At 38.1% G+C, this 18,041-nt stretch overlaps 1 protein-coding gene across 6 annotated transcripts in view; it reads left to right on the top strand.

Annotated features, from left to right (window-relative positions):
- agbl5 (AGBL carboxypeptidase 5) overlaps window positions 1-17,387 on the top strand; it is a 119,258-nt gene extending 101,871 nt beyond the window's left edge. For all 6 annotated transcript variants that reach the window (XM_060854046.1, XM_060854084.1, XM_060854056.1 and 3 more), the window contains 5 exons: window positions 1,364-1,416; window positions 7,168-7,319; window positions 9,499-9,617; window positions 11,932-12,027; window positions 15,722-17,387. In XM_060854046.1, the coding sequence (XP_060710029.1) occupies window positions 1,364-1,416; window positions 7,168-7,319; window positions 9,499-9,617; window positions 11,932-12,003 (396 nt within the window). In that variant the 3' untranslated portion in view covers window positions 12,004-12,027; window positions 15,722-17,387. The remainder of the gene's footprint in view (window positions 1-1,363; window positions 1,417-7,167; window positions 7,320-9,498; window positions 9,618-11,931; window positions 12,028-15,721) is intronic.
- The last annotated feature ends 654 nt before the right edge of the window (window positions 17,388-18,041 follow it).

The following is an 18,041-nucleotide window of genomic DNA, read 5'->3' as shown; positions in this document are numbered from 1 at the left end:
AGGGAATCTAATCTAATCTACACCTTGAGTCCTCTGCAGGATATCTGATGTTCTAGTTCTCTGGCAAACTAGAATCTCTGATGTCCCAATAATTGCCATACCCTGCACATATTCCATCAACTAACCATGTGAAGACATCTCCTCCAACCCTCTCTAAAATAAACAGGGGTCTCTGTCTCAGCACAGGGCAGAATGAGTGATGTCCAGGCATGTTTTGCTCCAGAGGGGGCAATGTGTATGGGCATATACTGAACCCCTAGAAATGACTAGTGACAGTCTCCTGTTTTTTGTTAAAGAAAATTGCTGAATATTTGTGTATTGTGGTTAAATGAGGATTGCAATAATTGTGAGAGTAAGTGGACCAAAGAGAGCAAGGGAGGAGTGTAATGCACAGAATTTGAGTTTTATTGTTGTCCACAATGAAAGAAATGAGGTTACTGTGTGTTCCTGCTGTCAATGTTGATACATCCCACTTTAAATTACTGCAGTAGCAAACTTTTGTGATTATAAAACTAAAGATTATTTTGTTATCACGCACTTGGGCTGGAAGGTTAAAATATAACCTCTTAAACACACTATCAAATGCATGAAGATTAGATATAGATGCAAAAGGAAGCAATATGATTATGATCTGGAAATATTTTAGTCTATTTCACAACAGTGTTTCTTAGATAAATTGATGCTTTAACTGGCATGGAGAACTTGTAAAAGCAGAGAATTCTCATTTAAGCTATGAGGATTTTTGAAGTTGAAATTGTCAGTCAGCCCACAGGTGAACTTGAAGTTGGAAGATATTGGGGCTAATTTCTTCTCCCACTTTCATGGTATAGCCATGTATTACCTTGGCTGCATTGTTGTCTTGCAGCTGGTTTGATGGTTTCAGCTGATCTTTCAGATTGTATCTGCCATAATTATTCTGTCTCAGACCAAAGCCTGTTATTAATTTTGAAAGCAGGTAACAAACCTGGATGACTTACCCATGTTACAAGTTCAAAGGTGTTTTCCAAATAAGTTGGTCTATTAGGTTAAGTCGCCTTAAAAGAAAACAACCTATGTTGTGCCTTTCACAACCTGGCAGCCATATTGCACAACTGATTGAAGAGATGTTGGCTGACTTTAAATGGAGTCCATGAAATCCTGTCTCCTTCCATGGAGCCAGTGACAAGTGTGGATATTGCTGGCTGCTCCCTTCAACTTGCAACAGCAATAGAAACACATGAACATGACCCTGTGTACCTTTTTTGGACCTTTGAACCTTGTTTTTTTAAAAAAAAGGCATAATCTTTTTGTAGACTAACATCTGACTGTTATATTTGCTCATGACCCCAATTTTTTTGTCTTATGATTTCATTTTGTTCCCTAGAATCCATTGAAGAAAAACAAATTAAAATTAAGGACATCTTTAGATATTACCAGGTAGTAGAACATTTCTTGTTTTTGTTAACCAGTTCATTATCTCTCAAAACCAGTCCTCTCCCCACACTAATTAATAGCTCTTTGTACAAATCAAGGTGTGTCCATCAGCATATCAGCTTTTGTTACAATTGTGTTCAGTTGCATCCTAAATAATTCACTCAAGGTGCCTTTCAGTAATACAAAATGTATTGGGCTGGATTTTGTAACTAGAATGACAAACATGGGAGTTATAAAATTAGAAGCAACATGGCAAAATATTACAACAGAGTAAATTTGACAACAACTTCTTTGCTGCACAAACCGTAATTAAATGCACAAATCCAGAAGGTCCTGTCAGAAATAATCCACTCCTCCATAGGATGTATTCTTTTTGATTCTCAGTAATAGATTTGGCTTTGAGATTAATGCAATGATGTGAGTGTTGGTTATTTGCTCATGAGTTTTGCTCTAAAACCAAGAAAACAGCTTGTACATTGAGGAGGGAGTGAGTTGTAATGGTATTTTAAACAATAATTCCCATTGAACAGCACCACTAGATATGAACATTATTTTTAATCAAGTATTGAGCCTCATTCCCCTAAAAGTAATGAAGGTGAAGAATTTTTAAAAATGGCATAGCTTTTATTTCCTCTTCAATCTTTCTTCTGTCTTCTATATTTATTCTGTATTTCCCAATCTAATTTTATTTATTTCCCAATCTTCTGAGCTTTATTTAAATCTAATTTATATTTCATGGTTTATATTTCCTGACTTTGAACTTATGTGCCCTGTGAGGACTCTTCACTCTCATTGGTTTAAAAACTTTGCTGTTACTCAACCTCCTTACAAACAACCTGGCTGCCATATGTGGGGGCTGTTTTGGATCAGACCTAGATTTGCAGTTCAGTCTCTGTCTGAACCCTACAAAACATTGTGGCAGCTTTTAGTGAGTTGAAAGCAAGTATCATTTCTTCATCACTGATTGGAAAATCCAAGCTATTACATTTATGTTAGCATCATTAATGCATCAAAAATTTGATTCCACAAAAAATAAAGAAACTGAAATATACAGTTGAAATACTCTGAAAATATTGTTTTTGGATACACATGTAGATTTATGTAAGTTAAAACAGTGAGAAGATTTTTCAAAATTGCACGTGTTATTCTTCTGGAAGGTCTGAGTTATTTTGTACTGAACTGTGCATTATGTTGTGAAATTATACTGTTTATGTTTACAGTTCTGATTATGGGCTTTACCAAAAACTTTAAATACCTTTTCCTTTTGCATATTCTGATTGCCTGTTAATTTTTGCAATTTCTATTTCTGCGATTTTCAGCTTTTCCTTTCTTGATTTTATTTGTGCAGTGTGATGCATTGACATGTTCAGAAAAAATGCCACTTTTTTTTTACAGTGAAGCCGAAGATTTTCTTATGACATGCTACATGTGAACTACATACAAGCATAGAGATTGCTAGAGTGCAAAATCAGTTCCATCAAGAATGACATCACCATGGTGGCAGTTGAATGAAATTGTTAACTAGTGATCAGAATGAAAATCCATCAATTCATCTACAAAAAGGGGCAGAGGTTGTGATCAAAAATTGTTGAACTCAATATTGAGTTTGAAAAGCTGTCAAATGCCCAGCTGAAAGTGGTGCTGTTCTTCAAGCTTATGTTGAATTTCATTGGAACAATATAACAGAATAATCAGGGTGGGTGCAAAACAGAGAATTAAAATGATAGGTGACCATAAACTTGGAATTATAGGCCGACCCTCCCTGGGTTATGAATGGGTTCCGTTTGAAGTATGTTTGCAAACTGATTTGTTCGCAAGTCGGAACACAATGCAGGACAAAATAAAGGAGCTGTGTGTAAGTACAGGAAATGGTGTAAGTCGGGACTTTAAAATTACACCCCTGTGTGAGACTGTGTTTGTAAGTACGAGCTTTTGTAAGTTAGACGTTTGTAAATTGGGGACCCCCTGTTTGTGTACTGAAAGAAGACATTCTGCAAAACAATGGTTAAATCTGCATTTGGCCACTCCAGAGTAGAGGATACTGCATCATAAGCTGTAAAAATGGAAAGGCAGACAGATAGGGTCAAGATTAGGGGAATGGAATTTATGGTGGAGACCAGGAAGAATACTATCTGCTTTCACAGCTGTGTAAATTTCTGTTCATCCAGTATTGGGTAACTGACTAGCAATCTGACAGTTTCTAGACTGTAGAGAGTGGTGGTGAGATAAAGTTGGGTGCCATCAGCATATACATGGAAACCTACACTGTTTGTTTGGTGTTCTGGTTCTGTTCGCTGAGCTGGGAATTTGTTTTGCAGACGTTTTGTATTGACAGTACTGACAACTGGAAGCGGCAGATACAAATCACTATAAATGCTGGAGGAAACATCACAGAAGCGCTTCACAGGAGGCTCCCAAGCACTGAGGATGTCACCTAGACAGGGAACGAAACGTCTGCAACACAAATTCCCAGCTCGGCGAACAGAACCACAACAACAAGCACCCGAGCTACAAATCTTCTCTCAAACTTTGAACTGTTTGTTTGCATGACATTCCCAAAGGGCAGTATATGGTTAGGAAATTGGAAGGGGCCAAGGGTAGAGACTCAGGGACAAGTCATTACAGAATCACCAGATTGTTTCCATAATAAAAGAGCCAGACAAGTTTAGTCCTACCCAAGTGGACAATAGTGGAGCTAGATTGAAGGAGAATAGTATACTTGACTGTGTTAAAGCTGTAGACAAGTCAAGAAAGGTGAGAATGGATAGTTTACCTCCTTCATCATTATGTAGGATATCATTTGTGACTTTAAAGCCATGTTAATTCTGATTGGAGTGCCATGAAATGTGGACAGAAATTTGAGTGGTGACAACACCTTCAAAGACCTTGGAGAGGAAATGAAGGTTGGTGATGGGGAGGCAGTAAACAAAGGACAGAGAGGGCTAGAGTTTTACTTTAGGAGATCCAGAATAAGCAAAGCTTATTGGCCACATCTCCAAAACCTGCACCTTCTGTTACACTGGGTTATGTCAATGAACCAAGATGGCTGGTCAATGATCACCAATATCCTAGTGTACTGAGAAAGTTTACTTGCTGCATAAGTTTTAGAGTAAGGCATGTCATGTAAAGCTTCCAAAATCTCAAAGAAATCCAACTTGCCCCCCCTCCCCCACCACTTCTCCCCTCAGTGAATCCTCATGAACTGATTGTTGGACAGCTACTGAAATTAGATTTGAACCCTACCGGGCAGCACACACCTGGATTATGTGGCATAGTGAACAGTTCTGCCATTCTCCTGGCTGTGGTGTGGACTGTGCCATTCTGTATGCCTTAGAATGGTTCTGCCAGTGAGAGATTTGCAGAGTCATTTGTATCTATTTACCACTCCATAACTCAATCATAATATAGAATAAGCAATGGATAATGGAATGTTTTCTAGGAATGCATTCAAGCAGCTATCATTCCAATTAATCAGACAATAGAATCTACTCTATAAATGATTTGGATGTGAACATAGGAGGTATAGTTCATAAGTTTACAGACGCACCAAAATTGGAGGTGTAGTGGACAGCGAAGAAGGTTACCTCAAATTACAATGGAATCTTGATCAGATGGGCCAGTCGGCTGAGGATTGGCAGGTAGAGTTTAAATAAATGTGTTGTGCTGCATTTTGGAAAAGAAAATCAGAGCAGAACTTATATACTTAATGGTAAGGCCCTGGGGAGTGTTGCTAAACATAGAGACCTTAGAATGCATGTTCACAGCTCCTTGAAAGTAGAGTCACAGGTATGTAGCATAGTGAAGAAGGTGTTTGTTATGCTTTCCTTTATAGGTCAGAGCATTGGGTTTAGGAGTTGGGAAGCCATTTTGTGGCTGTACAGGCCATTGGTTAGGTAATTTTCAGAATATTGCATGCAATTCTGGTCTCTTTCCTATCGGAAAGATGTTGTGAAACTTGAAAGGGTTCAGAAAAGATTTACAAGAATGTTGCCAGAGTTGGAGGATTTGAGCTATAGGGAGAGGCTGAATAGACTGGGACTGTTTTCCCTGGAGTGCAGGAGGCTGAGAGGTGACCTTACAGAGGTTTATAAAATCGTGAGGGACATGGATAGGAGTCCAGAACTAGAGGACATAGGTTTCAGGTGAGAGGGGAAAGATATAAAAGGGACTGAAGGGGCAACTTCTTCACACAAACAGTGGTACATGTATGGAATGAGCTGCCAGAGGAAGTGGTGGAGGCTGGTACAATTACAGTATTTAAAAGGCATCTGGTTGGGCATATGAATAGGAAGGTTTTAGAGGGATATGGGTCAAGTGCTGGCAAATGGGACAAGATTAGGTGAGGATATCTGGTCGGCATGGACAAGTTGGACCGAAGGTTCTGTTTCCATGCTGTACGCCTCTATTTCTCTACTTCAACAGCTTTGTCTTGATGAAAAACAACTTGGAGACAGCTTAAGTCACGAGCAGCCTTGATGTTCCAGACTTCCAGTCCAGTGTCACCTGGCAACCTTTTCATCACTAACTACTTAATGTCCTTGTTAGTGCAGCCCTGATAAGAGAAATGCCTCTTTGGAAGTTGACTTTTGTCAAAAAGTAAACTGCAGGGGGAGATTCTCAGTTGTAGGATGGTGTAGGACAAAGCCCTTCCCTTAATTTCATTTGTTGTATTGAAAACACATCTATCACAATATAATGTATTCTCTTCAAACCTTCCCCAACCTCCCAAACCCAACCGCTCCCACTCCAACTATTCACCCCTGATTTAGCCAAGGCCTTAATCACCTTCTCCCCCGAGTTGAGAGCTGCTTGCTCACAAGCATCAAAGATAGGCGTTTCTGATTTTGAAAAGACAATCACCCAGGTAATTAAATCCTGTGAAAGGAAAAATAAACCACTCTGGGTACTTTTCTCTCTTGCTCTCTCTCTTGCTCTCTCTCGCTCTTTCTCTCTCTCTCTCTCTCTCTCTCTCCTCTCCCTCTACCCCCACAAAAAAAGCGATTGTTGCTCTGTGACATCGCTACCTCTGGAATGGAACCTGCCTCCTTCACCCACTTCATACTTTTCGAGTGTGGTCATGTTATAAACACATGGGTTGTCAGGACCTGCATCCCAACTGATCTTTGCATCTATTGGAGCTGAGTTGTAACAGGAGGGAGGAAAGGTTAAGGCAAGGTGTCTCTCATCCATCCTGAAAAACTTTCTCATTATTTCTGTTACTCATACCCTTGGCTTGGAGCAGGCTGAATTCGCATGCCTTATACCTGTTAGCTCATGGATACTATCCTGTACCTTCAGCTTGTTTTCTATGATCAGTGACATCTGTGATTCTATGGGTGCACACCAACCACAATTTTAATTATCATAGATTTTATACCTAGCTAATCTTAAAAATAAAATGGATAAATAGAGATCAAGTACTAAGGATTCTGGAAATCTGAAAGAGAAGCAAAGTCCTAAAAAAAAACCTCAGTAGGTCTAAAACTCAGCATCTTTGGAGAAAGAACCACTTCTAACATTTTGTGTTCACTATGACTTGAGATCCAAAGAAGTCATATCTGTCTCCAAACATGAACTCTGTTTCTTTCACCACACATGCAACCAAACATGCTGAGTTTTTTCCAAGGTCAAAAACCACACAACACCAGGTCATCGTCCAATGGGTTACAAAAAAGCCTTTGTAGCAACCGAATGCATGTTTCTCCCAGTATGTCATGTCACAAATGTTGGCTTGTGTTTTCTCTTCATTCATAGTTCTGAACAACAGCTGAGACCCAGTAGAATCCCCGTGAGAAAAAGTGATGTGCTTACATCCCAGGGAAATCTGCGACTAACCTCCGACAAAGTCAGTCAGAACCCTGTGCTGAAAAGCGTGCAGCCGAATGTTCAAGAAGAACCAAGTGGATGTAAGTGCACGATTCGTTATTTGAATTGGAATTAACAGAAGTAGCTCCAGACCTGAACTGGATGCCGTTATCTTTTTTTGTGTAACTTTGATAAGTTACCCTTAACTCCTACATGCTGCTTTCTAATCAGTTTTTAATCTAATTTGTTGTTCTTACTGTGAATGGCATTGAATAATCTTCCCTTGTAATCTGATGTATGAAATCTTGTCAAAGGTCTTAAAATCCATGTATATTCATCGCATTTAATTTACTCAAAGACTTGTTTGGCACTGATGTCCCTCTTAATATCTCTGCTACTTTCAATTCTAGTCTTCTTCTCAATTTAAAAAATTGCCCTTCTATAGATGTTAATTTAATTAGTGTGTAGTTGCATGGATTAGCCGTATCTCTCCGTTTAAAAAATTGCTTCTTACTTTTGTGTATACTTGCATGGTGTGCCCCCACATTTAGGTTGTCCACCTTATCTGGTTCTTTGCTCATAACTAGATCTAACAACACCTCTACCCTATGTCAAACTAATGACTGAGGAAAGGATCACACAGTATTTTAGGTATTCCTTTAATTTTTCTTCATTTAACTGATCCCTCTTTGTCCCAATTAAAAAGTGGATATGTAAAATTTTCCGTGCCTTTCTGAAACTCCTCTCTCTAATTTGATTTCAAAATTCCACTTCTTTTCTTACATAATTTGCAGGTTAGCAGAGCCATCTGACTCACATAGCCCACCCTTTGTCTTTGTGCTTCAGTCTCATTGACTCTGCACCCCACTTCCCTCCAGGTGCTCTGAATTCCCTCTTATACCTTTATTGCCACTCCACCTGCTTTCTATCCCTCCTAGATATGTTTATTTGCATTTCTTCCATGGAATTCCTACAGTGTGGAAGCAGGTCATTCGGCCCATCAAGTCCACCCTGACCCTCTGAACAGCATCCCACCCAGACCGACCCTATCCCAGTAATGCTGCATTTTCCATGGCTAACCCACCTAACCTACACATTCCTGGATTCTATATGCAATTAAGCATGGCCAATCCACCTAACCTACACATCTTTGGACTGTGGGAGGAAGCCAGAGCACCTGGAGGAAATCCCCGCAGACACAGGGAGAACGTGCAAACTCCACACAGACAATTGTCCGAGACTGGAATCGAGTCCAGGTTCCTGGCACCGTGAGGCAGCAGTGCTAACCGTTGAGCCACCAGGCCCCAATTTCAATTTTGTTCAGTAAAGTGACCAGGTTTCTGTCAATACTGTTGCCTTTCTGTAAAATCAATCAAAAGTACCTAATATTCATCATTTTTTGAAAAGGATCGTTCTTTTCCTGTTTGTTTTTTGCTGTCTTAGCTATATCTTACTTACCTTTTAGTTTGGAGCCTAATGTAGGCCAGACCAGGTAAGGATAGAAGTTACAGTCCCCAAAATGACATTTAGTGAACCAGATGTGTTTTTCTCTGACAGTCCACAATGGTTTTGTGGTCATCATTTGATTCCTAATTCCAGATCTTTATTGATTATATTGAATTCAAATGTAACCATCTGCTGTAGTGGGATTCAAACCTGTTCCCTAGAACATTACCTGGGTCTCTGTTAACAGTCCAGTGATAATACCATCACCTCCTGGAAGTGTGTAAAGTGCTGGGCAGGTAAGATTGCAGCTGCTTAGGGGGCAGGGTGCTAGATGGGTAGAGTGCCAGGAGAGCCAGATGCCGGAGTTAAAATGGTGAGGTAAGTAATGCAGTGCTTAGGGTAGGTCAGGTTGGTGGGAAGGTCAGGGGTGGGTGAGGGTCAGGGTTCTGCAGGAGCAAGTTTGGTCTAAGGGAAGGTTCACGTAATGGGGTTGGGTCAGGTAGTGGGGTTTGGAGTCTACATAATTCATTGCACCCTTTTGGGGTGTTTCTTATTGGCATACAAAATAAAGTTTATTTCCTAATTATTGAATTATCATCAATTTAATTGAAAATATGAGTATTGAGGAACTTGGTGTGATAGATTAAGAGGAACTGTGACAAACATTTTGAAGGTTATTTTTACAAGATTCATTTTTAAATATTTGGGTTCAGATCTTGAAGAAGTCACAGTTTGGCGCATAAATATTCACCAGATGGTTTATTCCTAATTTGACTTGGGTAAAGGATGGAAAATAATCTATGAATTTATTCCCTCCCTTGGCTTTATCAACAGGTAGCATATTGAATTGTTCCGCTATGACTTTGTCTCCATCAGCGCTGAAATGTAGTTCTGAAGATTCTGTGTCCACTATTAATGGTGAAGTAGAAACGCAGCTGGATATTTCTGAGAAGGTATTTGCATTTTTGCTGTCAGTTGTGGCTGAGTTCTTGCCTCTTAGTCAAAAGGTTCTTCGTTCAAGTCCCATTGTTTGGACTTGAGTGCAAACTCAACTTGTGAGGAAGTGTTGCACAGTTAGATACGCCAGTGTTCGTGGTGTTGGTGTTTAACTGAAATCCATCTGCTTCCTCAGGGAAGTGTAAAAGATCCAATGGCACTATTTGGAAGAACAATTGAGATTAGATTCACTACAGTGTGGAAAGAGGCCATTTGGTCCAACAAGTCCACACCTATCCTCCAAAAAGTAACCCAACCAGAACTGTTCCCCTACCCTATTATTCTACATTTCCCCTGACTAATGCACCTAACCTACCCATCCCTGAACATTATGGGCAATTTAGCATGGCCAATTCACCTAACCTGCACATCTTTGGATTGTGGGAGGAAACCGGAGCAAGCCCATGCAGACATGGGGAGAATGTGCAAACTCCACACAGACAGTTACCTGAGGCTGGAATTGAACTTGGGTCCCTGGCACTGTGAGTGCTAACCATTGAGCTGCTGTGCCACCCCAATGTTGCAGTTACTTGCCCATTTATCCACCAATCAGTGCATTAAAACAGATCATGTGAAGATCATGACATTGTTTTTGTCAAGGTTTGCTGTGCACAGTTTGGCTGATATGTGCACTGTACTTTGAAGTGGTGACGACACTTCAGAAATACTTATTTAGCTGTAAAGCATTTTGGCATGTCCACTTTGGGTGGTCATTAAAGGTGGGCTATAAGCGCAAATAATTATTTTAAATTTTAAAAAAATCACAGTGCTTTTGTCCAGGACTGGTCAACCTAAAGTGTCTCCAATAGCACAATTAAACCGCTTCACAGGTCTATGATGGGTTTATATTTCTGATAGAACTAAAGTGGAGATCTGCCAAGCACGTTCGTTAATTTTATAAGGAAGGGCATCAAGCACTTCTCTTACTGAGAATTTGACCCATTTTCTAGGTCAAACTGAAATAAATAGTCCTCAATATTTATTTACTGAGAATTTGATCCATTTTCTAGGTCAAACTGAAATAAATAGTCCTAAATATTTATTTCAGAAAGCAAATTATTCTCTTTCTTATGAAAAAAGGCACTAGAATTAAATATCAAATTTGAACTGTGTCAAATTTAATCTTGTAGCATTTGTTCCTTCTTGTCTCTTCCTTTTGTTTATACTTGATCATAAGATGCTTCTCTAAATAATATTAACTTAATAAAGATTGTTTTTATTTGCATAGAATGGTTGTGCATTTCCTGTGAAATTATTTAAGCAGCAATGAAATTTGGGTGTCCAAGGGCATTAATTAGCACCAGTGGTTATTTTGTTTTCTCCTTTCTTCTCTGGGACCAGAGTCCGAACAAATCACATAGCTAACTGTAGTTGTAGGGGTCAGTTACATGGAAAATTATAAAGAAAGATAAAGGGGGGTGGCTCATCAAATGTTATTAAAGTTTTTGGGAAAAATAACAGGACAGAGAGTATGGAAAAGGTCAGGAATCTAACCAGGCAGATTAGGGAACAACTATGAGAAGGGGAGAGTCAACACAGGGCTGAGAGTTTTGAACTTGCATGCAGTATGTGTAACAAGGTAAATGAGCTTGTAGCACAGATTGAAATTGGCAGGTATGATGCTGTGGGTATCACATACGTGGCTGCAAGAGGATTAAAGCTGGGAACTAAATATCCAAGGATATGTCCTATCGAGAGGACAGGCAGATGGACAGAACAGACGGGATTGCCTTGTTAGTAAGAAATGAAATGAAATTGACTGCGAGAAATGATGTAGGGTCGGAAAGTGTAGAATCTATGTGGGTAGAGTTGAGGGACTTGAGAAAAGATCCTGATGGAAGCTGTGTACAGCCCTCCTAGCAGTTATCAGAATTTGGAGAAGAAAATACTTAAGGAGATAGAAAAGGCTTGTAAGAAAGACACTGTTGACAATATTCAACCTACAGGGGTCTTGGAAAATCATGCTGGTGGTGGATCCCAAGAAAAGGAATTCAGGGAATATCTTTGAGATGGCTTTTTTGAGCAGCTTGTGGTAGAGCCCATAATATATTTGTTTTCTGTCACACAACCATCTGCAAACTCATCGAATGATTTTAATAGTGATCGGTTTTATGCATAGTTTATAAAGGATGCAGTTGTAATTGAACACTGAAATGAAAATTGTACAGGAAAGATTTCAATCATGTGCAATTTTAAATGCATTTGATAGTCAAAAAAGATATTTGAGTAGTTCTGATTATTATTATAATAATTTTTATACTTTTTCAACAGCTTTCATTGGCAACTGGAACAGAGCAGATGCCTGCATATAGACAGATATTTTCATTTTGTACTGAGGGCTGATACTGCAATTCTACTATTTCTATGGTTTGTATTAAAAACCTTTATTTTGTGTACTTTACATCTGCCTGAATTGAGTGTGCCTGTTCACCTTTATATCTGTGTGTTTAAGTTGGTGGACAGATAGTATGTCAATGTGCTTTCAGTGTAATGTTGGTCTCATTGGGTAATAATCCAGAGAATTTTGTGCAGCACGTTTGGTCAAAGTGAAATCTTTTCACATGATAGTTCAAAAACACTTGATGTGTTCTTAATATTAATTTTCAAACTTTTAATTAGAAACTAATTGCTTAAGGCACTAACTACACATAGCAGCAATTACATACTAGAGCAGAAGTAATGGAGTTGATTTTTCTGACCCTTGTGTACTTGTATCAAAGCTGCACTACCCTGGGTGGGTGTCAGAGTCAGGAAATAGAAGTGATGATCTTGATTGTGTGGTCTCTTCTCTGTCATTTTGATGATGCTCTGGGATTTTTCAAAGGATTGAAAATAAAATTGGTCCAATTATTTTGTGATGTAATATTTTAGGAGTTTAGGCCAAGTCAGAAAAAACGTAAAGAACTGGGAATGCTGAAAATCAGGAACAAAAAGCAGAAATTGCTGGATTTCTGTGGAGGGAAGACAGAGTGAATGTTTTGGTTCTGCAGAACATAGAACATAGAAAAATACAGCGCAGTACAGGCCCTTCGGCCCTCGATGTTGCGCCGACCGAAGCCTACCTAACCTACACTAGCCCAATAACCTCCATATGCTTATCCAATGCCCGCTTGAATGACCATAAAGAGGGAGAGTCCGCCACTGCTACTGGCAGGGCATTCCATGAACTCACAACCCGCTGAGTAAAGAATCTACCCCTAACATCTGTCCTATACCAACCTCCCCTTAATTTAAAGCTGTGTCCCCTAGTAACAGCTGACTCCATACGCGGAAAAAGGTTCTCACTGTCAACCCTATCTAAACCCCTAATCATCTTGTACACCTCTATCAAATCACCCCTAAACCTTCTTTTCTCCAATGAAAACAGCCCCAAGTGCCTCAGCCTTTCCTCATACGATCTTCCTACCATGCCAGGCAACATCCTGGTAAACCTCCTCTGCACCTGTTCCAGTGCCTCCACTTCCTTCCTATAGTATGGCGACCAAAACTGCGCACAATACTCCAGATAAGGCCGCACCAGGGTCTTATACAACTGCAACATGACCTCAGAACTCCAGAACTCAATTCCTCTACCAATAAAGCTCAGTACGCCATATGCCTTCTTCACAGCACTATTTACCTGGGTGGCAACTTTCAGAGATCTGTGTACAAGGCAACTTTCAGAGATCTTTCAGAGAAGGGTCACTATTTTTCTCTTTCCAGAGATGCTGCCAAACCTGCTGAGGTTTCTGCAATTTTTCTTCTTGTTCGGCTAATCCAGAACTGAGAGATAAATATTGCATGTCATAAAACAGGGGAAGGAAAGAGACAGGCTGATGATAATATTTTAAAATAGGATTGCTTAAAAAAAGTGTTTTTTTAATAATAGGGAATAAATTTTACCAATAGCTATAATCACAAATTAGAGATGCAAAGTGAGATATAAAACAAAAGAAATAGGAGTAGGAGTCCTCCATACAGCATGTGCTTCAGTCAGATCATGGTTATACTTTCCCCTCAACTCAATTTTCCCATGTTAGCTCCATCCCCTTTTTGATATCCAAAGCTCAGCCAATCTCAGATTTGACTGAGCATCCAGCATGTGAGAGGCGACTTTATTTGTTCACAAATAGACAAGGAAAAGGTAAGGGGCATAATAAGAGGAGGAGGTGTTTCTATAATGTGTCCAGGACTGCTTTCTTTATCAATATATTTTACTTTTGTGGGGAAAGAGACAGTGCTAGCCTTAGTTCTAAGAAATTAGCTGGGAAAGTCAATAGTGTAGCAAGATTAATATCTTCAAAAAGATGATGATAGCATAATTAATTTAAATTAAATTAAATTGTAAAAGAGAACAGTTTATGAAAAGACAGTTGACTGGAGAAAGCCAATTTTAAGTAGCTTAACCAGTGCTAGCTTGATTCGTTGGCAGTTAAAACCATGAACAAAAATGGGAAAATATGCAGACAGAGGATGATTAGAACCTGAATAAAAATCGGAAGAATTGCGGATGCTGTAAATCAAATGAAAACAGAAGTTGCTGGAAATGCTCAGCAGGCCTGGCAGAAGCTTGTGAAGTCAAATCAAAGTTAATGTTTTGAGTTCAGTGACCCTTCCTCAGAACCAGAATCTGACTGAATATGTCGAAAAAAGAAGAAAAGATGGTGTAACAACTGGAAGATAAATGACACTCTTTAAGAAAGAACCATTTAACAAATATCAGGCTAAAAAGAAAATCAAAAGCAAAAACATAAAAGGCTTATGCAGCTTATAAAGAGGTGATGGGCGAGAAATTGACAGTCAACATTAAAAACATAGTGAATTGAGTTTTTAATATAAAGGAAGACAACAATTTTTAAAATGATGCAATATAATGAAGGATACCTTAAGTAGATGGTACTGAATATTTTGCCTCGATATTCCCAGTTGGGTCTGGAAATGGGAATGAAAGGGTAGAGATGAAGAAATTTGATAGGATGAGCAAAGATAAAGAAGTAGAATTTGAATACTTCTGTCATGTATAAATCGCAAAACCTTTTTTTAAAAAAGTTGCATTCTCGTGTTAGCTGTTAACAATGGTGATAGCTGTACAATATATTGAAGGTGTTAGCCCCCTGTGTTCTTTGTCTATGCCATGATATTTAGTTTGATTCTAATCTAAAAAGTGAGATAATGGAGTTTGAACCAAAAACTGCATGAATTTATGTAAAACTCCGTTATCTCACTTTTTAGATTAGAATCAATCAAAACATCATGGCATAGACAGAGAACACAGGGGGCCAACACCTTCAACATATTGTACAGCTATCACCATTGTTAACAGCTAACACGAGAATGCAACTTTTTTAAAAAAGGTTTTGTGATTTACACATGACAGAAGTGAAACTATCACTGTATTCTAACAGATGAAAGGCTTAACAGACAATTTTTCAATATATAATTTCAGTTACATCACAATGTAAATTTTTGCTATAAATTCTGTGTTAGGATCGAGCCCTCCACTACCACCTGATGAAGGAGCATCGCTCCGAAAGCTAATGTGCTACCAGTTAAACCTGTTGGACTATAACCTGGTGTTGTGTGATTTTTAACTTTGTACACCCCAGTCCAACACCGGCGTCTCCAAATCACACATCCCTGTTGAAATTCTACACCAGTATGTGAGAGTGGTCTGAACTTCAGTTCTAGGAATTGCAATATCAAAACTTGCAGATGACATGAAAATGGAAAGCACAGTTAACATAGAAATTGTGAGCACTTTAGGAAAACATAGTGAGTTGGTAATTTGTGCAGATCTTGAATGAAATTTTATAAAGGGGCTATGCAAGGTGATGCATTCTTGGAAGGAATGAGAGAAAATATACATTACGTAATAAAACTCAGTAGAAATTGTACTAGTTTTAGAGGTTGGGGGTTCAGGTACACAGACCTTTGAAAATAGGAGGTCTATTAAAACATTTGAGATCCTAAGTTTTATTAATTGAAGTACTCAATAAATAAAAAGCTAATGTTAAATCCATGCAAATCATTAATTAAGCTGCATTTGGAATGTAACATCTAATTTTAGTTCTGTTTTGTTTAGGAAGCAGAATAAACTGATGGAAAGGATTTGAAAGAGGTTCCACTAAGATGGAACTAAAGATAAGAAATGGAGTATTTTCTTTAGGACAAAGAGTTTTAAAAGAAGATCTGATGAAAGTGTACAAAAATATTCCAAGTGGAAATCTAAGTCCATAAAGACCTGCAGAAAACGAAGATGGAAGGCGAATCTACAACAGCTTTTAAAAGAAATTAGATAAATATGTGAAAAATAAAACATTTAAAAATATAAAGAGAGGGTAAAGCAATTAAACTGAATGCATAACTTAGGGAGAAGTGACATTGGATTGATGGGCTGAATGGACACCTTAACTGACATTTTAGCCTCTAGAAGGTTGAATCCGTGCTTGGAAGCTTGAATATTCTGCTGTATCATTCTGGGCACAAATGGTGCATATAGTTTAACTAGCAAAGGAGTGCTGATGATTAGACTGGAGTTGCTGCAAGTTGACTTCTCACAACTATTAATATCATTGTTGGAAATGTCATTGACAAATTTTTCAAAATAGTTCTCTTAAAAAAAATTACATTTTTAAACAAATGTTTACTATAGCACATTGCGGTTTTCAAGACTTTTAAGATTATTCCTTATTTGATCCATTTTAACAGGCAAATTAATAACAATGTCAGAAATGTCAAAGTTCCTAACAGTGCCTCAAAATACACATTTAGAAATTGTATGAAACTGTAACACACTCACAGCAGTGTTGCACTGGTGCACACAGCATAAGCACGTTTTAAACTTTGGGACGTTTTTGAGACCATTTCAGTGTAGCTATCTGTCTAAGCTTTATCATGAGTAGATTTTGTTGGGATTGTTGGCCTATAACAGTGTATTTATTCCCACACTAAACACCATATTTCAGTAAACCACCTTTTTTCATTAAACTATCTGTTCTGAAGTCTGCAGCTCCATTCTGTGTGCTCCATTGCTTGGAAATCAATTGGTACAACCCTGGATTAGCGTTACAGATTTGTATCCATACATTACAATATTGTAAATTGAAGTTTTATGGACCCCATAATCAGAATAACTTTTGGCACACAGGATAACTCCATGATAATTTGTTCAGTTAAGAAATACTATTAAATGCACATTTCACCATTTTAATTGTTTATGACTACCCAAAAGTGATTTCTACCTGACTAAAAGATATTAAACTGTATCCACACAGCTTTATTGGGTTGAGTTAGTGTCATTACCAGAGCAAGAGTTTATCAACACTACATTTGTATTATGTTGAGTTATACTGTAGCCCTTCCAACAAGTGCAGTATGCCTCACACTCTCTCACTTTTGCAGTTCACCAATTCAGTACCAGTATTTGAAGCTCTGCCTACAAAGCAGTGACTCCAGCCTAAAGCTTCTGTACCAGCACTGTTTTGACATTACAAAGCATTCTTTACAAATGTTCCTATTAAGCAGTTTCTGCTACATATCAGTTTAATGACATGTTACACAAGTGCCTACTGGAAATGTCTGAAACCATAAATGTTCCAGCACTAAAACAACCTATTTGACCTACCAGTGCTACTGATAGAAACTGACTAATTAAACATTTTTACTATTTTGTAGGAATTAAATCACCTGTGTGATATTTGTTTTCTAGAGAAACTGGATCTTTGATTCCGATACACCACCTATATAAGATTTAGGACTTTTGAATATTTGAGTTGTTTCTACTTTAGAACTCTCTACTGATATACAGGTAGTTGCTGTTAGTTTTAAAGTTTGCATTTGACAAATTTCTGAAATTTGAGCTTTTATTTTTTAAAATCAGGAAATTGAACATGTGTAATATATAAACACTACTTGAGAATGTAAAAGACTATCTTCTGAGACAAACTTTTGTACAAAATTATCTTATGTAATATTTTGTGAATCTAAAGTAACATGATTGTGGGAATGGTTATATTGAAATGTATCTGTAATATATGTGGAGGTACTGTATATTTGATTTTAAAACATTTTAGTTATTTGTACAGTGCAGTCATTTAGACATGGTGTCATCTTTCATCAAAGACCAATCAATGCAAATTTCAGTTGTGCAAATGACATTTACTCAGATTTCATTCTCTGCAGCAAATGTTTAAAACTACTAACATCACCAGTTGTGTACAAATAATTAATCAAAAGAAACATTAGCTTTTGTACTGGTTTGAGTTCCCTCATAATTACTTATAGCATCATTTGTTTGCAACTTAGATCAAGACCTTGTTAAAACTGAAAGATATCTGATTAATTCTCTACTTCGTTATCTCACCTGTGTCTTTTGAAAACTAATTATTTGATTCACTGGATAT

Source organism: Hemiscyllium ocellatum, chromosome 3, assembly GCF_020745735.1.
Source record: "Hemiscyllium ocellatum isolate sHemOce1 chromosome 3, sHemOce1.pat.X.cur, whole genome shotgun sequence".
NCBI lineage: Eukaryota > Metazoa > Chordata > Chondrichthyes > Orectolobiformes > Hemiscylliidae > Hemiscyllium > Hemiscyllium ocellatum.
This window is presented reverse-complemented; position numbering and strand designations above follow the sequence as displayed.